We start from the raw sequence: 15,146 nt of genomic DNA, 5'->3' as shown, positions 1-15,146 counted from the left end.
TGCTATTCCAGAATGTTGCCCTCTGATCTTTAGTATTCGACTGGTGTTAGTGATTTCTTAGAAGAAATATAACTGATTGTACCATCTGCGTTTTTGCCGACATGAAAAACTGTAATGCAGAGTGACCTTTTTACCTTCTCAGGGCAGTCATGCTTTGGTTCCTCTTATGGGACATCGATATAAAAATAAAACTAAGTTGTCTGGCTCTGAGCACATGCCCCGGTAATGGACAGTCCCTCTGGCCCTCTGTTTCCAGAAATCACGATCAATACCTTTCACAACTCCCCACCTTGCTTGCACCCTGTGCGTGGCGGGAAATGTAAAACCTGTGTGCACAGCACAGGCGATCACTGTATCCTTTGCATAAAGAGCACCTAGATATCTGCAAATGAAACCACAGGCACTGGACTGACCACCTCCCATTAATCCGCTGCACACCCATTTGAAAGACATTCATAAAAGGCTCTGAGCTTCTGGAGAAAGAGACCTCGGGAGCAGGCAGATGTAGCTAGGGAGTCACAGGAAATTCTAGAATCTCATTTGGAACTCTAGCTCATTATTCTGTGGTGTATTTTCAGCTCTGTTTTGAGAACCATAATTTTTTCCATGTCTGCCTTTGGGGGACTGAGTCCTTGGAATCAAAATGAACACGGTTTCTGTTTTTCTTCCTTCTAAATATGAAGCCCAGTGAGAGTGGGGAAGAACTGAGAAAGATCCTTCCCGTCCAGGGCCAGCTCTCCATCTTACACAACAGACTACGTGAAGAACAAGAAACTTCCCTCAGGCTTTTTACACTGGGCAGAACAGTAGTTAATTCTCCCCAGTTGCGTGGCTTTCCAGCAACAGAGTTACATAAATTGTTTTCCTCCAAGTTGGTCTCCACCTGTGGCATCGGGGATGTGCCATTGGAGGTCAGAGAGAATTCTGGACGCTTGGAGCATTTTCAGGGCAGGCCGCAGTTGTCTTCTGACGGGGATAATAAGGTCACTGGGCCGTTCCCTTTCTCTTGGATAAATAAATATGTGAATAAACAGATCCCGTCAAGGACAGTGATGTTCATGGTTACCTGACAGCTTCCTGGGGGCCTGGGGGTCACAGTCGTGCTGTTTATGAGAGTTTAGAAAAGCAGAGATGAACAACAAACAGGAATTCCTGCTCTTTTTTTTTTTTAAAGCAATAAAGTTTTCCAGAGCATTGCTGTTTTCCGTTGGTTTGGTTTGGCTTGGGTTTTTTGGTTTTGTTTTGTTTTTTTTTGACAGAAGTTCAACAAATCACTTCTTTAGCAACATGAACTTTCTAACTTTCCTGGAAAGCCGGATTCTTTAACCTCTCAAGCGTTGAAGCTCACTCCCCTAGAAGTTTCTGGAGGTGTTACTTGGGTCTGTCTAAAAGTGCTTCAACTCCTAAGTCAACCAGAGAGAACCCTTGGAAGCCTCAGGGTTTCTGCAGGACATTGAGATTTGCCAACAAGTACATGAGTCGGAGAGTGAAAACACGTAGAATAAGGGAAAAGATCTGTTCTTGTTGCCGAAAGGGACCGGGTTAGTTGTGTCCTGGGCATTTGGAACTATCACACTGTCGGCTCGTGAGCCCGCTCGGAGCCCAGCAAGAAGGGGTCAGAGCCGGGCTTTCCTCGCCTGTCTCGGTGCCCAGACCTGGGCCGAGCAGCCGTTCCACCGCCATCTGCTTCGGGTCAGGTCATCGTAAGTATTAGCGTCTTCGGTCTTGGCACCCGCACTTCATGGTAGTCTTGGAGGTGCACCCCGGCGGTTCGGGAATCTTCCTGCAGCCCTTCCATCTGGTACTTTTTCCCCTGCTGCGGCTGAGGCCTCTCTCTGAAGCCAGTCTGACCAGTTCCATTCCTCTGTTCTGAGACCTGTGGCAGCTTCCAGTAACGGGGGCGGGGGGGGGGGGGGGGGCAGCTCTGGCCCTTCCTGACCTGCCCTCCTCTTCCGGCTCTTCCCCCTCCCCCTCCCCCTGTTCGGCACTCTGCTGCAGCCTGCTCAGCTGTTTCTTTTCTTTGCTCTTCCCAAAACCCATCCCCCCTCCCAGCTCTTTACGGGGCTGAGTCTCAGCCCCGTGCTTGGGTCCCAGAACTGACAGGACGTCCTCCCGAGAACCGGGCCCCATCCTCATCTCTCGACTTTTCTTCAGTGCCTTGCCAGATGCCGCCTAGTCTCTTCTCTTGCCCCCGTTCTTCCTCCCTCCCCCTCTCCCCGCTTCCCCCTTTTCATCCACCTGAGCAGAGTGTAGACATCACATTCTGCTCAGAACCTCAAGAGCCGTTCATTTGTGCCCTGGGCATCCTGCAGGTGCCAGGGTGTATCGTGGGCTTCTGCTGGATTCTGCAGGCTGCGGTCCTGGAGACGGGCTCCTCCTTTCCCTCCCTCCCTTACATCGTAGGTGAATAAATGCTTGATGCTTCCGTTCTTTCTCTCCATGTCCTACAAGTAGCATCTAGGAAATTTCGTGAAATGTAAGATCCAAATCAAAGAACTGGTATTAGCTCAGAGGTTTAGAAGTGCAGATTTAATCTGAATCAGGGGTTAGTATGACTTTTCTTAAAGGACCAGACAATAAATTTTTTTAGACTTCGAGGTCCTTGGTGCTCTGTCCCACTGACTCTGCTCTGCTGTCAGAGCTGGAAAGCCCCGGAGGAATCTGGAAGCGCCGGAGCCCGGCACATGGCTATGGGCTGGCCCACAGGCCCTCGGTGCCTTTGAGGTTTACATACCACCGTTCAGATGGTACCACCCTTCAGAGGGTACCACCCTTTCTGAACGTTGTCAAGGTGGCGTTCTTGGTGACTGAAGGCAGAGTTCTTGAATGCTTTCTGGGGAACCACTTACAGGAAGATTGGGACGGAGGATCACTGTGGCCCCAGCTGAGTTTTGTTTCAGCACGTGTGGCCCAGGACAAAGAGAAGGAGGAAACAAGAATGAGGAGGGGAGTTTTTTTTTTTTAGATCCACACTTTGCAAGAGGGAAGGCGGGATGAGAGGTGCTGGTGCTAGGTAGTGGGGAGGGCCAGGGTTCTTGCTGCTAGGCGCCGGGGGGACAGGACAGGACGGGGCAGGGATGGGGGCGGGGGGATCAGGAGTGTTTTCGAGCAGTAGTTTTTAAGCAGGCGGCTTGAAGACCCCAGAGGTGGGGGGAGGCATTTCCAAGAGTCCTGTCCCAGCTCTTCCATTCGTGGGCCCCTCTCCCCTAAAAATGGATCTCTTGAGAACGGGGTCTGGTGGAGACGCTGTGCCCTTCTCCTCTCCGGGTCCCCTGCCACGCTTCCCCTGGTTTACGGGGCACAGCCCCATCCTCAGCTGCCTCAAGAGGCTGTGAGTCCAGAATTCTGGCTGGCGCGTCCCCAGACAACAAAGTGTGAGAGTCTTGGGAAGAAGTATTGAAAGGGACAGGATCTGATTTTGATTTTGACTCCATAGCAGCTCATCGCAGAGACTCGGGTGGTCCCCTCCTCCCCGTTCATCCATCCATCCATTTTAGGATTTAGAAGTGAGTGGTAGTCATATAGGGGCATATTAACATGTTTTATGTATGAGTTGGAGAAAGGAAGTGAGATTTTTCCCCCCTGGCAAAGTATGATCGCTGACGGGTTTGACAGTTGGCTTAGCCAACTAGATATCACACGGAGTAGAGAGAGAGTATCCACGGAAATGGATGACCTAATAAACCTGTCGCATCCGTGTTACAACCGAGAAACCGCTGAGGCTTCTGCACCATGCCTGTTGTGTTCTTTGTACCTGTTAACCTAGGGATGACTTTTAGATGTCACATTCAAAGGGGATTTAGAGTTTTTCAAAACCCTTTTAGAAAATGTGGGAGCCTAAGTGGCTCTCTACCCCGGCTGGGTGTGAGACCCACCCAAGGAGCTTTTAAAAACACATCTGGTGGTCATCCGATGGTACGGCCTCTCCAGAAAACTTAGAACATTAAGCGTGTGCTCGCCATTCAGCGCACAGTTAGACCTGTTTATTCTCAAGGAACAAACACCTGTCCACAGATCTTTGTAACAGCTTTATTCATAATAGCTCCAAACTGGAAGCAGCCCAGATGTCCTTCAGCAGGTGAGCGGCTATAACAGAATGGTGCATCCATACGGTAGAACACTACTCAGCAACAAAAAGAATAAACCATACACGCAACAAGCTGGATGAATCTGCAGGTCATTCAGCTGAGCAAGAAAAGCCAATCCCAAAAGGTTACATACCGTGTGATCCCATTTATGTAGCATCTTGGGAATGGAGAATGGATTAGTGATTGCCAGGACGTAGGGATGGTGCTGGGTGGGGGAGGACCCCGTGTAGAATTTTAGAAAAAGACAGGTGGAAGGAACCCAGAAGCCCGAATTCCTTTCGGTGTGGGTAAGGAAACCAATGTCTGGAGAAGTGGTTTGACCAAGGGCTGATGTCTGAGAAGTGGCAGAGGGAAGACTTGAACCAAAGTCTCTGTCTCCTGTGCCATGTTAGTGCGTACTTGGAAACGTGGGCTCCGGGGCACCTGGGGGGCTCAAGTCATTTAAGCATCTGACTCTTGGTTTTGGCTCAGGTTGTGATCTCAGGGTCAGGAGATCAAGCTCCTGCACTGGGCTCCCTGCTCAGTGTGGAGTCTGCTGGAGATTCTCTCTCCCTTTCCTCCTCCCAGTAGCGCGCACACGTGAACTCATGCATGCTCTCTATCTCTCTCAAAATAAACATATCTTAAAAAAAAAAAAGAAAGAAAATGTGGGCTCCAAAGTGGTAGAGCAGGATTTGAATTCCAGCTCTGCCGTTTGTTAACTGTGTGGCTTTGGACAGTTTGCTTAACCTCTCTGAGCCTCACCTGTAAAATGGAATTAATACTGACCTTATGAGGTTATCCTAAGAATTATGACAGGTTATTTTCAAACTTGTGAAACGCCACTCAACAGTATTTCCATCAGAAGTCATACACACCCTAAAGTACGTGTAGCTGAAATGAAAGTTTAAGGGAATATATACCCTTACTACATATGGGTGCCCTGTGTTTTCTATTTCGGTTTTTAATAAATCTGGTCATGATCCCCCAAGTTGATATTTATGACCCCTGGCCTAAAGGCAAATAAGGCCCAGCACCACAAACACGTATCATAGACCTGCGTTTCCTCTTAGTGTCACTGCGGTGCTCCTTCGGTCAGTCTGTGGGTAGGCACTCGGCCCAGGGTGGGTGCTGGTGGGGTTCCTAATGCCCCCACAGCCTTGGGAGACTGGGTCGGGTCAGTGTTCCTCCGAGCTTCCTCCTGGCCCTACTGGACTCTGCTTCTCGAGGGCCAAGATGGCCTTTTGCACACTGAGTGACCCCCAGACTGGCCCAGGGCCCAGACGGACAGATGTGACCGGCGTGCCTTCACGGAGGCACGGGAACGTCCTGGGCCCTCAGCCTTCCTAGTTGGTAGAGCAGGCCTGGTGCCTCCTGGGGCTCTTGTGGGCCTGGCTGGGCTCCACAGGCGAGGCACCTAGCACGCCGCCTGCAAAAGCCCATGAGCCTGCGAGTGAGGGCGCCATTACTGAGAAGAGCTTGAGTCCACTCTCCCTTTTTAAACAACGATAATTTGCAGAAATTAGTGCTGGATTACTGGCCTAAGTAAGGACTTTCAGCTGAACCCAGCAGGTCAGTGTTCTGTGGCCCTGGCTGGAGAGTTGCTGCCTGAGAACACAGGAAGCCTTTGTACTGTCCTTGGGAGGAGAGCTTTATGAAAGTGCTTCTGGAAGCAGCAGAAGTCCCTGCTGCCGACTCTAGGTATTCCCGACCGGAACCAGGGCCTGGAGAGGCATTAGTCAGAGTCAGAGGAGCCGGGGAGCCTGGGACGAGGGCAGGAGTGTTCCCGAAATCTGCAGAGGAAGCTCTGGTTTATTTGCTTGTTTGGTCAGTTATATAAAAAGCGCTGATGTTTTCTCTCCTGGCCGACCCACTCACCTGCGTGTGGTCTGCTGCTCTGTGCGCCGTGCACGCGCCTGCTGTCCGCGCGCCTGCCGGGAGGACGGTGCTGTCGTTCTCCGGCTCCTCTTGAGGGTGGGGGGTGGGGTTAACTATTAAAATTGATGCATATTGCGGAGTTGGGTATGTTCCTCAGTGCTCCTTTGTAGCATTTCTTCAGGGGAAGAAAGAGGAAGACCTTTTTCTCCTAGCTAGTGGGGAAAAATGTATCCAGTGCACTCCTTTTTTTTTTTTTTTTTTGGAAGATCATTATTGAAATTGGCAGAGTATTACTCTTCAGAAAAAATGTCTCATATTGTAGCATGAATCGCTTCTATGGGAAGCTCATTTTCCCCTAGCCCAGACAACTTCCCATTATGTAGTGTGCCAGGTAAATGAGAACCACGCGCGTGTGTGTGTGTGTGCGCGCGCACGCGCGTGCATGCTTGGGCTGGAATGGAACTGGGTTGAACTTCTGAGGGGAGATGAGGCGCTGTGGGCCAGCGTGCACCATTAACGGGAAATGGGACTGATTGTGGGCAGCGTTTTGCCTTTTTTTACAGTAAAATGACTGTAGTTACCATGGAATTGAACTTGATAGGTCCCCATATGCCTCCCTCCTCGGACCCCTTTTCGCTTTGAAGACGGAAGGGAGGCTCTGCGTTCATGGAGTGGACATTATCCGTCCGCCTTGTGAGTGCCCAGCGCCCCTGATCTAACTGCTCGTTTTCGCTGGTCGGCAACAAATGGGGCCGTTTCTGCAGGGACTGAAGGGACTGCAGGGACATTAAATCGCACGTTTCAGCCTGTGGCTGCGGCATTTGCACAGGAGGAGGAGGAGGTGTGTCGTTTGTTCCTCAGAGCCCACCAACTCCAAGCTGAGTCTCGGAATTTGGCTTCCTCCTTCTGTGTGCTGGCTCGCAGCAGTCCATCTGGGGGGTGGGGGGGCGTACTGGTGTGTGTGCTTCTGCTCTTTGCCAGCCCCTCCCCTTACCAGCGAGGCAGTGAGCACCTGTGACACGTACTTTACCCACAAAAAGGAATTGCCCTTTTTTGTGTGACAAGCAAAGTTTCAAATGGCTTTGACTAAGAGCCTTTTGAATGTTCTTCTGAATCTCAAGTTCTTTACGGTAGGGTTGCCCTTTACCCTATTTCTGTGGTGTTTCTGGCCAAAATAGCTGAAGATCATCAGCCTTTTGACATCTCTTACCAAACATCACAGCGGACCAGGAGCCAAGGTCCGGCCATGTTGGCCTGTTTGGGGACCAGGCACCTCTGTGTTCTCGGCACATCAAGGCATTTCAGCCTTCAGTCTCTCTGTCTTCTGTGTATTCTTGATCCCTGGGAGGTGTTCTGACAGTGAGCAGGGAGACTGAGCTGGACCCTCAGGTAGGGACAGCTGACCAAACTCAAGGGCACTCTTGGGGCCATCCTTCTCCGGCCTGTTTTTTTCATACCCACTACCTTGGTTAGTGGACAGTCCTCTCATGCACCATCCAGGGGCCAAGGGTGTGACGAGGACTCCTTGCCCAAGGTTGTCATTGAACAGTCTTCACATGGGATGGGAATCCTGAGCACCACCTGTCACATTCCAACTGCAAATGCAAGAAGAGAATCTGAAGAGTCAATAAAAAACAATTCTCTCATCCCTGAGATAAGCAGGTTAATAGTACGTAATGTCGGTATTTTGGCTGCAAACCATTGTCTCGCTATTGATCCAGAAGAAATATGGTACTGACTGCGGAGCCTCATTTGCTTTCTGCCAGCGGTGTCTCTGCGCGCTCTTCCTTCTTCTTTTAAAAAACCATGATCCGGTTTCTTTTCCTTTGTCGTCTGAGGACTGGTTCCCGTCCAGCCAGAAGGACAGGGTTGAGTTCAGGCAGAAAGAAGAGCAGTTGGGAGTCACGGATTTCACATGTCAGACCATTCCACTCTTTGTTCGGAAGCTGTGTGCTTGACCCTTCCTCACCGCTCTCCGGTCTGTCCGCCTCCTGACTTTCCCCAGAGACAAGGGTCTGACTGCTCTGGTTAGCGCATCGCAAGGTCCGTTCAGTCCCTCAGAATATGTTGAGGATTTGTACTTTTTCCTCGTCCGCCGACTGTGTTTCCTGGGCTGCGTTTTCCGAAAGAGAAACAGCACAGAATCCTTTTCGCTGCGGGTCGGTTAGGGAGATGCTCATCAGTAGCCGAAAGAGGAGCAACGGGGACAAAAAGCGTAGCTAAAGTGGTTTTGTGGGAATGTGACTACAGAGTCGGTTTTCATAACTAGAGGCTGTTTGGCACCGTTGTCTCTGTGAAATGGGCTTGAAAGTCACGCTCGTTCTTAGCGTCCCCTGCATACGGACTGCTGTGGTGGGTCAGCGAAGAGGCCCAAGGAAGGAAGGTGCCAGATCCTCTTCCCTGAGGTGTTTACGTTCTTGGGAGGACAGGGAGAATTGGGGGGGGGGGGGTGTCCCTTGGCCAGGAGGAACATATGTGCGTGTTCTTAGTGACCACAGCTGCCGCGGAGCAGTCCTTTAACGATGCTCCCAGGCTAGGAGGTTAAACCTTCTCATTTGCTTGAGAAAGAGCAAGAGGGAACCCTCAGTATCTTTACATTGATCTGGATCCGGAGCAGGAGGGAGGGGGATAGGGAGAGGGATTTAGGCGGGCGGGATTTTCTCCCAGGCCTCTCAGCATGCAGACACACAGATCAATTTCTTATCCTGCGTTCAGCTGGACACTGGGTTAGAGACTGTGTTGATCAAGACGTCCCCTCCTGTTTCATATCATGTAACGCATTCATCGCAGCCACTGAGCCTAAATTACTGTTTGCTTTCTTTCTGCCTTTCGTCCCCTCCCTCCCCGAAATGGTAAGAACTTGTGTAAGGATGGAGTCAGTTTATCCGTGCTAATGCTTTGATTTTTCTTTTCTCTTTCTCTTTGCCACAGTAGGTAACCAGTTAGGGGCCTTGGTACATCAAAGGTAAGCAGTGGGTTATGTTTTATTATTTATTGATCATTTCTAATTGTTTATCGATCGACCATCTGTACTAGAGTCTTAGAAAGTCAGAGGTTGAGAATGGGAAAAACCAGGGGCTAGATTTCTTTAAGACTCAAGTTTTTTGTAGTCCTTTCCAAGACAGCGTAAGCACGAAGGAGAAACGAACAGGAGCTATTAAAAATCACCCATTATTGTATGTAAATTTAACAGACCTCTCGAGTGTGGGAGCTCTTTTCTGCCCCACATATATCTAATCTAAAAAAAGAAATTTTCCATCCTGCGGTGTTTTACGAATCCTTAATGCCTCCATGTGAGCAAAGGTGTCCCCAAGAAGTGTTCGTCATTGGGCTTTTCCCAAGATAAAGCTTGTGATTCTCAAGGAGTGGTGGTCCTGGGCAGCCAGAAGCCCAGGCCCCACCCCATGCCCTTGAGGAAGGACTTGCCAGAGAACCTTGGAGAAGGGCCCGGTTGCTTCCCTGCCTCAGTTTACCTTCATAGCCTTCCCTTAAATATTAAGGATTTAGAGAGCTACGGAGAGGTCTGGGCTTTAAAAAGACCAGTCTGTAAGATAGGATGTTTGTGGTCAAAATGTTATCCTTCAAATGGAATAAACTGTGCAGGAACCTGCCTCAGTTTCTCTCCCCTCGTGGATGACATTCTGTGTTGTGTCTCCATGACTGTGCCATCGTGTCCTTCACCTTCACCAGCAACGATGCAGTCATATCCTCCTGTGCTCCACACAAGTGTTTGGGAGTTTCTGGAAATCATCGGGCCTCCGTTAACCAAAAGATTTAACCTGGGTTTTACTGTTACTGGTTTGCTTTTTTAATGAATTAGAATAATTTAAATGATGTTGCTGTTAGTATGGAACATAATTTTCCTATAAAGCCATAATTAAGATTTTACTTTACCAAGAATGTCGTACTTCGTGCAGTCAACAAGTTTCAGCCTCACAGTCAGAATGGAGCTTTGTCTCGGGGGCCAGAGCAGCTCCTCCAGGAGAATCCGCTCTTGCCATTCGCTGAGGGCCGAGGAACTGCTGAGTTTTGTGACAGTTTGTATTGTGATGGTGTTGAACTGCTCCCAGGAAAACCCCCAGTGATACTTGCGGAGAACAGACAGGGCTACGCGCGTGAGCTGCGGTCTCGTGGCCGCACGCACAGGGGCACCGCGACCCTCCACCGGGGCAGGGAAACAGTCCTCACGGGGACCCCGCGGCCTGTCCAGATGGGTTGGGCCCTCGAGGCTCGGCGTTGGTGTCCACAGTGCTGCTGGCTTAGGAATTTGGCACTGTCTGATTTGGGGGCGAACTCAAACATCCCAAGACTGTAGAGAGGATCTCTGCACGTGTATAAACTGGGGGAGGTGAGCTCCTCGAGGAGAGCAGCGTCCGCGCTCTTCAGACTGAGACGGTGGCAAGTGCTGTCGCGCCTTCTGCCTTTCTCCTGCGCGCCCCGCTTTCCCTGAAAACATGGGCTGGGTTCCATCCTCTTCGTGATGGGTAAAAATCCAGCTGTGTGACAGATGTTTAAAAACGCTTACCCTTTTTTCTTTTGAAACTGCTTGCATTTAGCTTCCTCCTAAGGTAAATGTTTAGATTTAATTGCTTTCTGGGGCTTTGGGCAAATTGGATATTGTCCACAATACACTCTGTGGCAAATTTAAAGGTTTGTTTCAAAGAACCAGTGTGGCCGTTGTTTAAAAAAAAAAAAACAAAAAACCCGACACATGATGGATGGAATAGTGTTGAACGAAAGTACCTTGCAGAGTAAGGTGATTATTTTGTCCTGGTCAGCACTGATCAGGCCTCTGCTGGAGACTGGGTTCCGTTTGGAGCATCTCACTCAAAGCAACAGATCAGTTAGAGGGAGGCCAGAAAGCAATAAAAAGATGGGGAAACCAGGAATGTTGAAGAGAAATTCAGCATTGCTGTCTGTGTCTTAAGGAGACTGGCAGAGAAGCCTAAGCTAACTTCACAGGCCCCAAAGAATCTTTTAAAGTGTTAGGCAATACTGAGAAGAAAAGGCAGTTGTTACTAGAATTGATGGTTTAATAAAAAATCAGAGGTTTCTCCCTCTTTCATGGCAAGAGAGGCTGGGTTCTTTTCCAGAAGTGATTAGCCTGAGGTCGCATGAGATGACGGTCTTTCTCCAGGGCTGGGGACTTGTTGGCATGATTTGTTTTAAGTCTCTGTCTTCTGGCATTGCCAATATGGGAAACGTGGGGAACCTGAAATGGCCATGAAATTCTTTATATGTTTTTCCAAAATGTTCTTTGTTTTTAGGGCGGTAATAACAGAAGAATTCAAAGTGCCTGATAAGATGGTTGGATTTAGTAAGTATCCACATTATCTACTTCGCCCCGATTAATCTTTCAGTGTGACTATCACTGTGGTAGAAGGCTTTGCACACTGTGTCCCCCAGAGCCCTGAAGGGCTGCAGGTCTCTCTCCAGGCTGAGAGATAGAGAGCCACGCACCCCCGCCAGTCTCTCTCCCCACCCCACCTCTCTCCTCACTTGAGCTAGAATACCCTGTACCTGTCCGCTGTGTTTCCCATCGGATTTCCGTGGCTCGCCGAGGCCACCGTGATTTGCAGTGCCGTGGGTCAAGTGTAAATGTTTGCTGAGTTAATGAAGTCATTCATGCATGGCTAAACATGGAACGGAGACATGTTCTGACCCTGTTCCGTTTGTTTCAGTTATCGGCAGGGGAGGTGAGCAGATTTCACGGATTCAAGCAGAATCTGGTTGCAAAATTCAGATTGCCTCAGGTAAGGCTTCTTTCTTCATAGATCTCAGTTTGGTAGAAATCCGTGTTTTGCCAGACTTTCCAGATTCGTTACCTTTGCTCGTTGCTTAGAAGTTTAGGGGCCTGAGTAAGTATATGCGATTGCCGTTCTCCTTGTGCTTTTAGAGCTGGACTCCCAGATGAGAACAGAAAAACCAGGGCAAAAGCGGGCCTGGAGACGAGGCTGCCCGTCTGGCCTCTAGAGGAGGCCCTCCGGAGTTCTGTGGCTCTGCGTGGCCCCGGCCAGACACCGGCTGCTCTAGGACCGCGGTTGTCTGCACCAGGAGGTTATGCCAGACAGTGGGGCCTAGAGGAGCGCTGTGGCTTTGGGGTCACTCCTGGGGACGTCTCACTGGCTCCCCTGGATCAGAACCTCCCCCCACCCCGCCACCCCCCCGTTGTGGAAAGAGGCCAAGGCCAGCTGGGGGTTCTGGCTCAATTAGCCCACGTGAAACACAGTTCAGGACCTTTCCCAGCTGGGGCCGTTTGGCCCGTGCGTTACGGAGAGAGACAGGTTGAGGAAAAGAAGCTTTCTTTTTTTTTTATTTTATTTTATTTATTTATTTGAAAGAGATCACAGATAGGCAGAGAGGCAGCAGGGCAGGGGGTGGTGGGAAGCAGGCTCCCTGCTGAGCAGAGAGCCCGATGCAGGACTCGATCCCAGGACCCTGGGATCATGACCTGAGCCAAAGGCAGAGGCTTTAACCCACTGAGCCACCCAGGCGCCCCAAGAAGCATACTTAACATTACTAATAGTTCGAGTAACTCGTTTGAATTTGGTCTCTTTCCATAGTGGATGAGGGGGTGTGTGTGGAGGACTGTTGACTAGAGAAGCATTTGTCTGTTTAAAAGATACACGTTACCATGTCTCCAGGGCAGTAACTGTTATTAGTTTTATATATATATATATATTTTTTTTTTTTTTTTGGAGTTAAGAATTTTAAGAGGCAGGTTTTTTAAGAACACAGGAGAGCGTCTTGTGCTGTCGGAAAGCAAGCTTTTCCTCTCTCGTCACATGGCCTGGAACTATTTCCGCGCAGACGTCCCTGCTCTCTCGGGAGATTCACGCACTGCCTGGTACCAGGCCTGGTGTGCGTCTACCATTAAATTGCTCACTGGTGTGCGAACAGGTGACCGTAACCCACTCTGCAGGCGGAGAAACTGAGGAAGAGCGGGTGACGGGACTCGGGCTCTCCTCGGCACACAGCTGGGTCAGAAAGGAAGCTGAGCCCGCTGGGACCCGCTGTCAGGGCTCCGCGGCGTCCCACCCGCTCCCCCTGCAGAACTTGTTTCTACTCGGGAATCTAGGGCGGAGCCAGCAGCCTACCGTTCTCTCCACAAGCGAAGCCAACTGTCTCTTCCCGGGGCCCGGGCTTCTGTGGGGCCGGTGTAGGGACCAGGCCAGAGAGAGTCTGTACACAGAGGCACGGGTGCACGGTTACCTGGTGCCCACCAACACACCTCATCTTCTTGATTCTTCTTATAGAGAGTTCTGGGATTCCAGAGAGACCCTGTGTACTTACCGGAACCCCAGAAAGTATTGAGTAAGTTTATTTTATTTACTTCTTCCTGTCACTCTTCTTCCTCCTGCCCCACATGGGGAGACATGGAAGGGCCAGATTGTTACTGAGCGCTGTGGAGCCGCGCCGCAGCCTGGCCACGGCAGCAGATGCTTCTGTGGAGAAGGATCTGGGAGGTTGCCACGCCAGGGGAGTTTTCTGTTACTTAAAACACATGAGGTATCACCGTGGTTTGTTTTTTTTTTTTCCCCCAAACGCTACGGAATTTCTGGCAGCCGTCACAACATCCACTCCGTACACCAAGTTCTTTAAATATACGTTGGCCCCGTCTGAACGCTCTCGTCTGCTTCCTTCTTCCTCGGTAACACCTCCTTGCCCTGAGCAGGTCTGCCGTCGTGAGCCTGTCACTCGGTGAACCGTTGAGAATCCTGGCACCAGGTCCTTTGCCCGGGGCTGATCCCGCTGCCCTTCTGACATTTGTGAACCAAATGAGTTGACCCTTCGTGGCCCTTGCTCCTCTCACAGGGCTGCATGGACCGGCCAGAGGGTGTCTTGACATGGAGCCGGGGCCGTTGTCCCCACCTGACGGCTGGCATTGCTTTCCGACCGTGGGACCCCCGTGCTCAGAGCCTCGTGACAGAGGCAGGCCTCGGCAGTCCGCGCACCTCCCGGGGGAACGGGGAGGTACTCACTTAAGAGTCTGCTCGCTCTCCTTTCTCAGTCGACTGAGTAGCGTTGCATTTGGGGACAGGGGCGCTAAGATTATGCCTGCCTCAGTAGATAGGGCTGTTTGACCATTTCCATTTCTCCGGGAGTCCAGATGAGTTTAAATTCTCTTGTTCTGCCGCAACATTGCAAGCAGTGAACCAGAATAAATACCGCTGGCAGGTGCGCATTATGGGGCGAGCGGGATGGTTTTGCCGGGGTCCAGGCGTTTTTCTGCCAGCACAGGTTAATTTAGTACACAAGCAAAATATTAAAAAGCTGGTGTCGCTGAGAAGACCGGCCAGGCCGATTCTGTACACAGAGAGGCTCAAGACGACAAAAGGCAACATCTGTTTCCTCCCTTTCTCTTCTTTCCTCTCCTCTTCTAACCATTCCTGCTTCCCCTTGTCCGCCCAGGCAGTCGGGGCAACAGCACGGTAACTTTGGGAGGAAACGGTTTCATCTTCTCCCCGCGCTGCACAGGAGCGGAATCCCTCCCAGGCAGAGGAGGCAACAACTAGATCGTGTGTGGCGATTGAAAGAACAAACCAGCCAGGGGAGCTTCTGGTGCTGAAATGGCAGTCGCCTCGACAGGTGGCCTGGACAGCCGGGCCCGGTGTGCTGTGTCGACCCCGCGGTCTCCCTCTCCTGCCTCTGAGTCCCGCGGCACCAGACAGCATCACAGGGGAAGCCGGGGCCCAAGAATCCAAGCGGACAGGCACGGAGCCTGCATCTGGGGCTCTGGGGCTGCACCGGGTCCCGGCTGCTCCTCCCCTCTCCGGCGCTCCTAGCCTGAGCTCGAAAGCCAGAGAGCAAGTTGGTTAGGGAGAAGATATTGGGAGTCTGGGAATTCAGATGGTGACTACTAACCCTCGCTTTCTTTCTTCCCATCTCTCTTGTTGCTCTCTCCTGCCTGTATTTAACCAGTGTCTCTTGAGCGTCTCCTCTGGGGGAAGCACTGTGCCAGACTGAGGACCAGAGAGAGAGGCAGGGGGATCAGAGGTGGTCGCCGCCGTGGGAGCGGCTGACGCTTGTGATGGGAGATGAGAGACGTGTTGGTACCGGGACTGCCGGACCCCCTCACAGGCAGAGGGCAGGCCGGACAGGACTGTGTTGGAATATTGGCGTGTGCTGTGTGTCGCTTTTAAATTCCAGCCCGGTAGCGTGGCGGATGGCAGAGACCTCCCAGGTTGTGGGGGCAGGAGC

The 15,146-nt window shown here is 51.0% G+C and overlaps 1 protein-coding gene across 2 annotated transcripts in view; it reads left to right on the top strand.

Annotated features, from left to right (window-relative positions):
• The window catches only part of FUBP3 (far upstream element binding protein 3), a 50,558-nt gene that overhangs the window by 14,763 nt on the left and 20,649 nt on the right, over positions 1-15,146 (top strand). Inside the window, exons 3-6 of one of the 2 annotated variants that reach the window (XM_046022299.1) lie at positions 8,880-8,910; positions 11,213-11,262; positions 11,627-11,698; positions 13,202-13,259. In XM_046022299.1, coding sequence (XP_045878255.1) covers positions 8,880-8,910; positions 11,213-11,262; positions 11,627-11,698; positions 13,202-13,259 — 211 coding nt within the window. Of the gene's footprint in view, positions 1-8,876; positions 8,911-11,212; positions 11,263-11,626; positions 11,699-13,201; positions 13,260-15,146 lie in introns of both variants that reach the window. The other variant, XM_046022298.1, reaches the window with a different exon arrangement.

This window comes from Meles meles, chromosome 11 (assembly GCF_922984935.1).
Source record: "Meles meles chromosome 11, mMelMel3.1 paternal haplotype, whole genome shotgun sequence".
Classification (NCBI taxonomy): Eukaryota; Metazoa; Chordata; class Mammalia; order Carnivora; family Mustelidae; genus Meles; species Meles meles.
The sequence above is the reverse complement of the archived record's forward strand: the minus strand, read 5'-3'. Positions and strand labels throughout refer to the sequence as shown.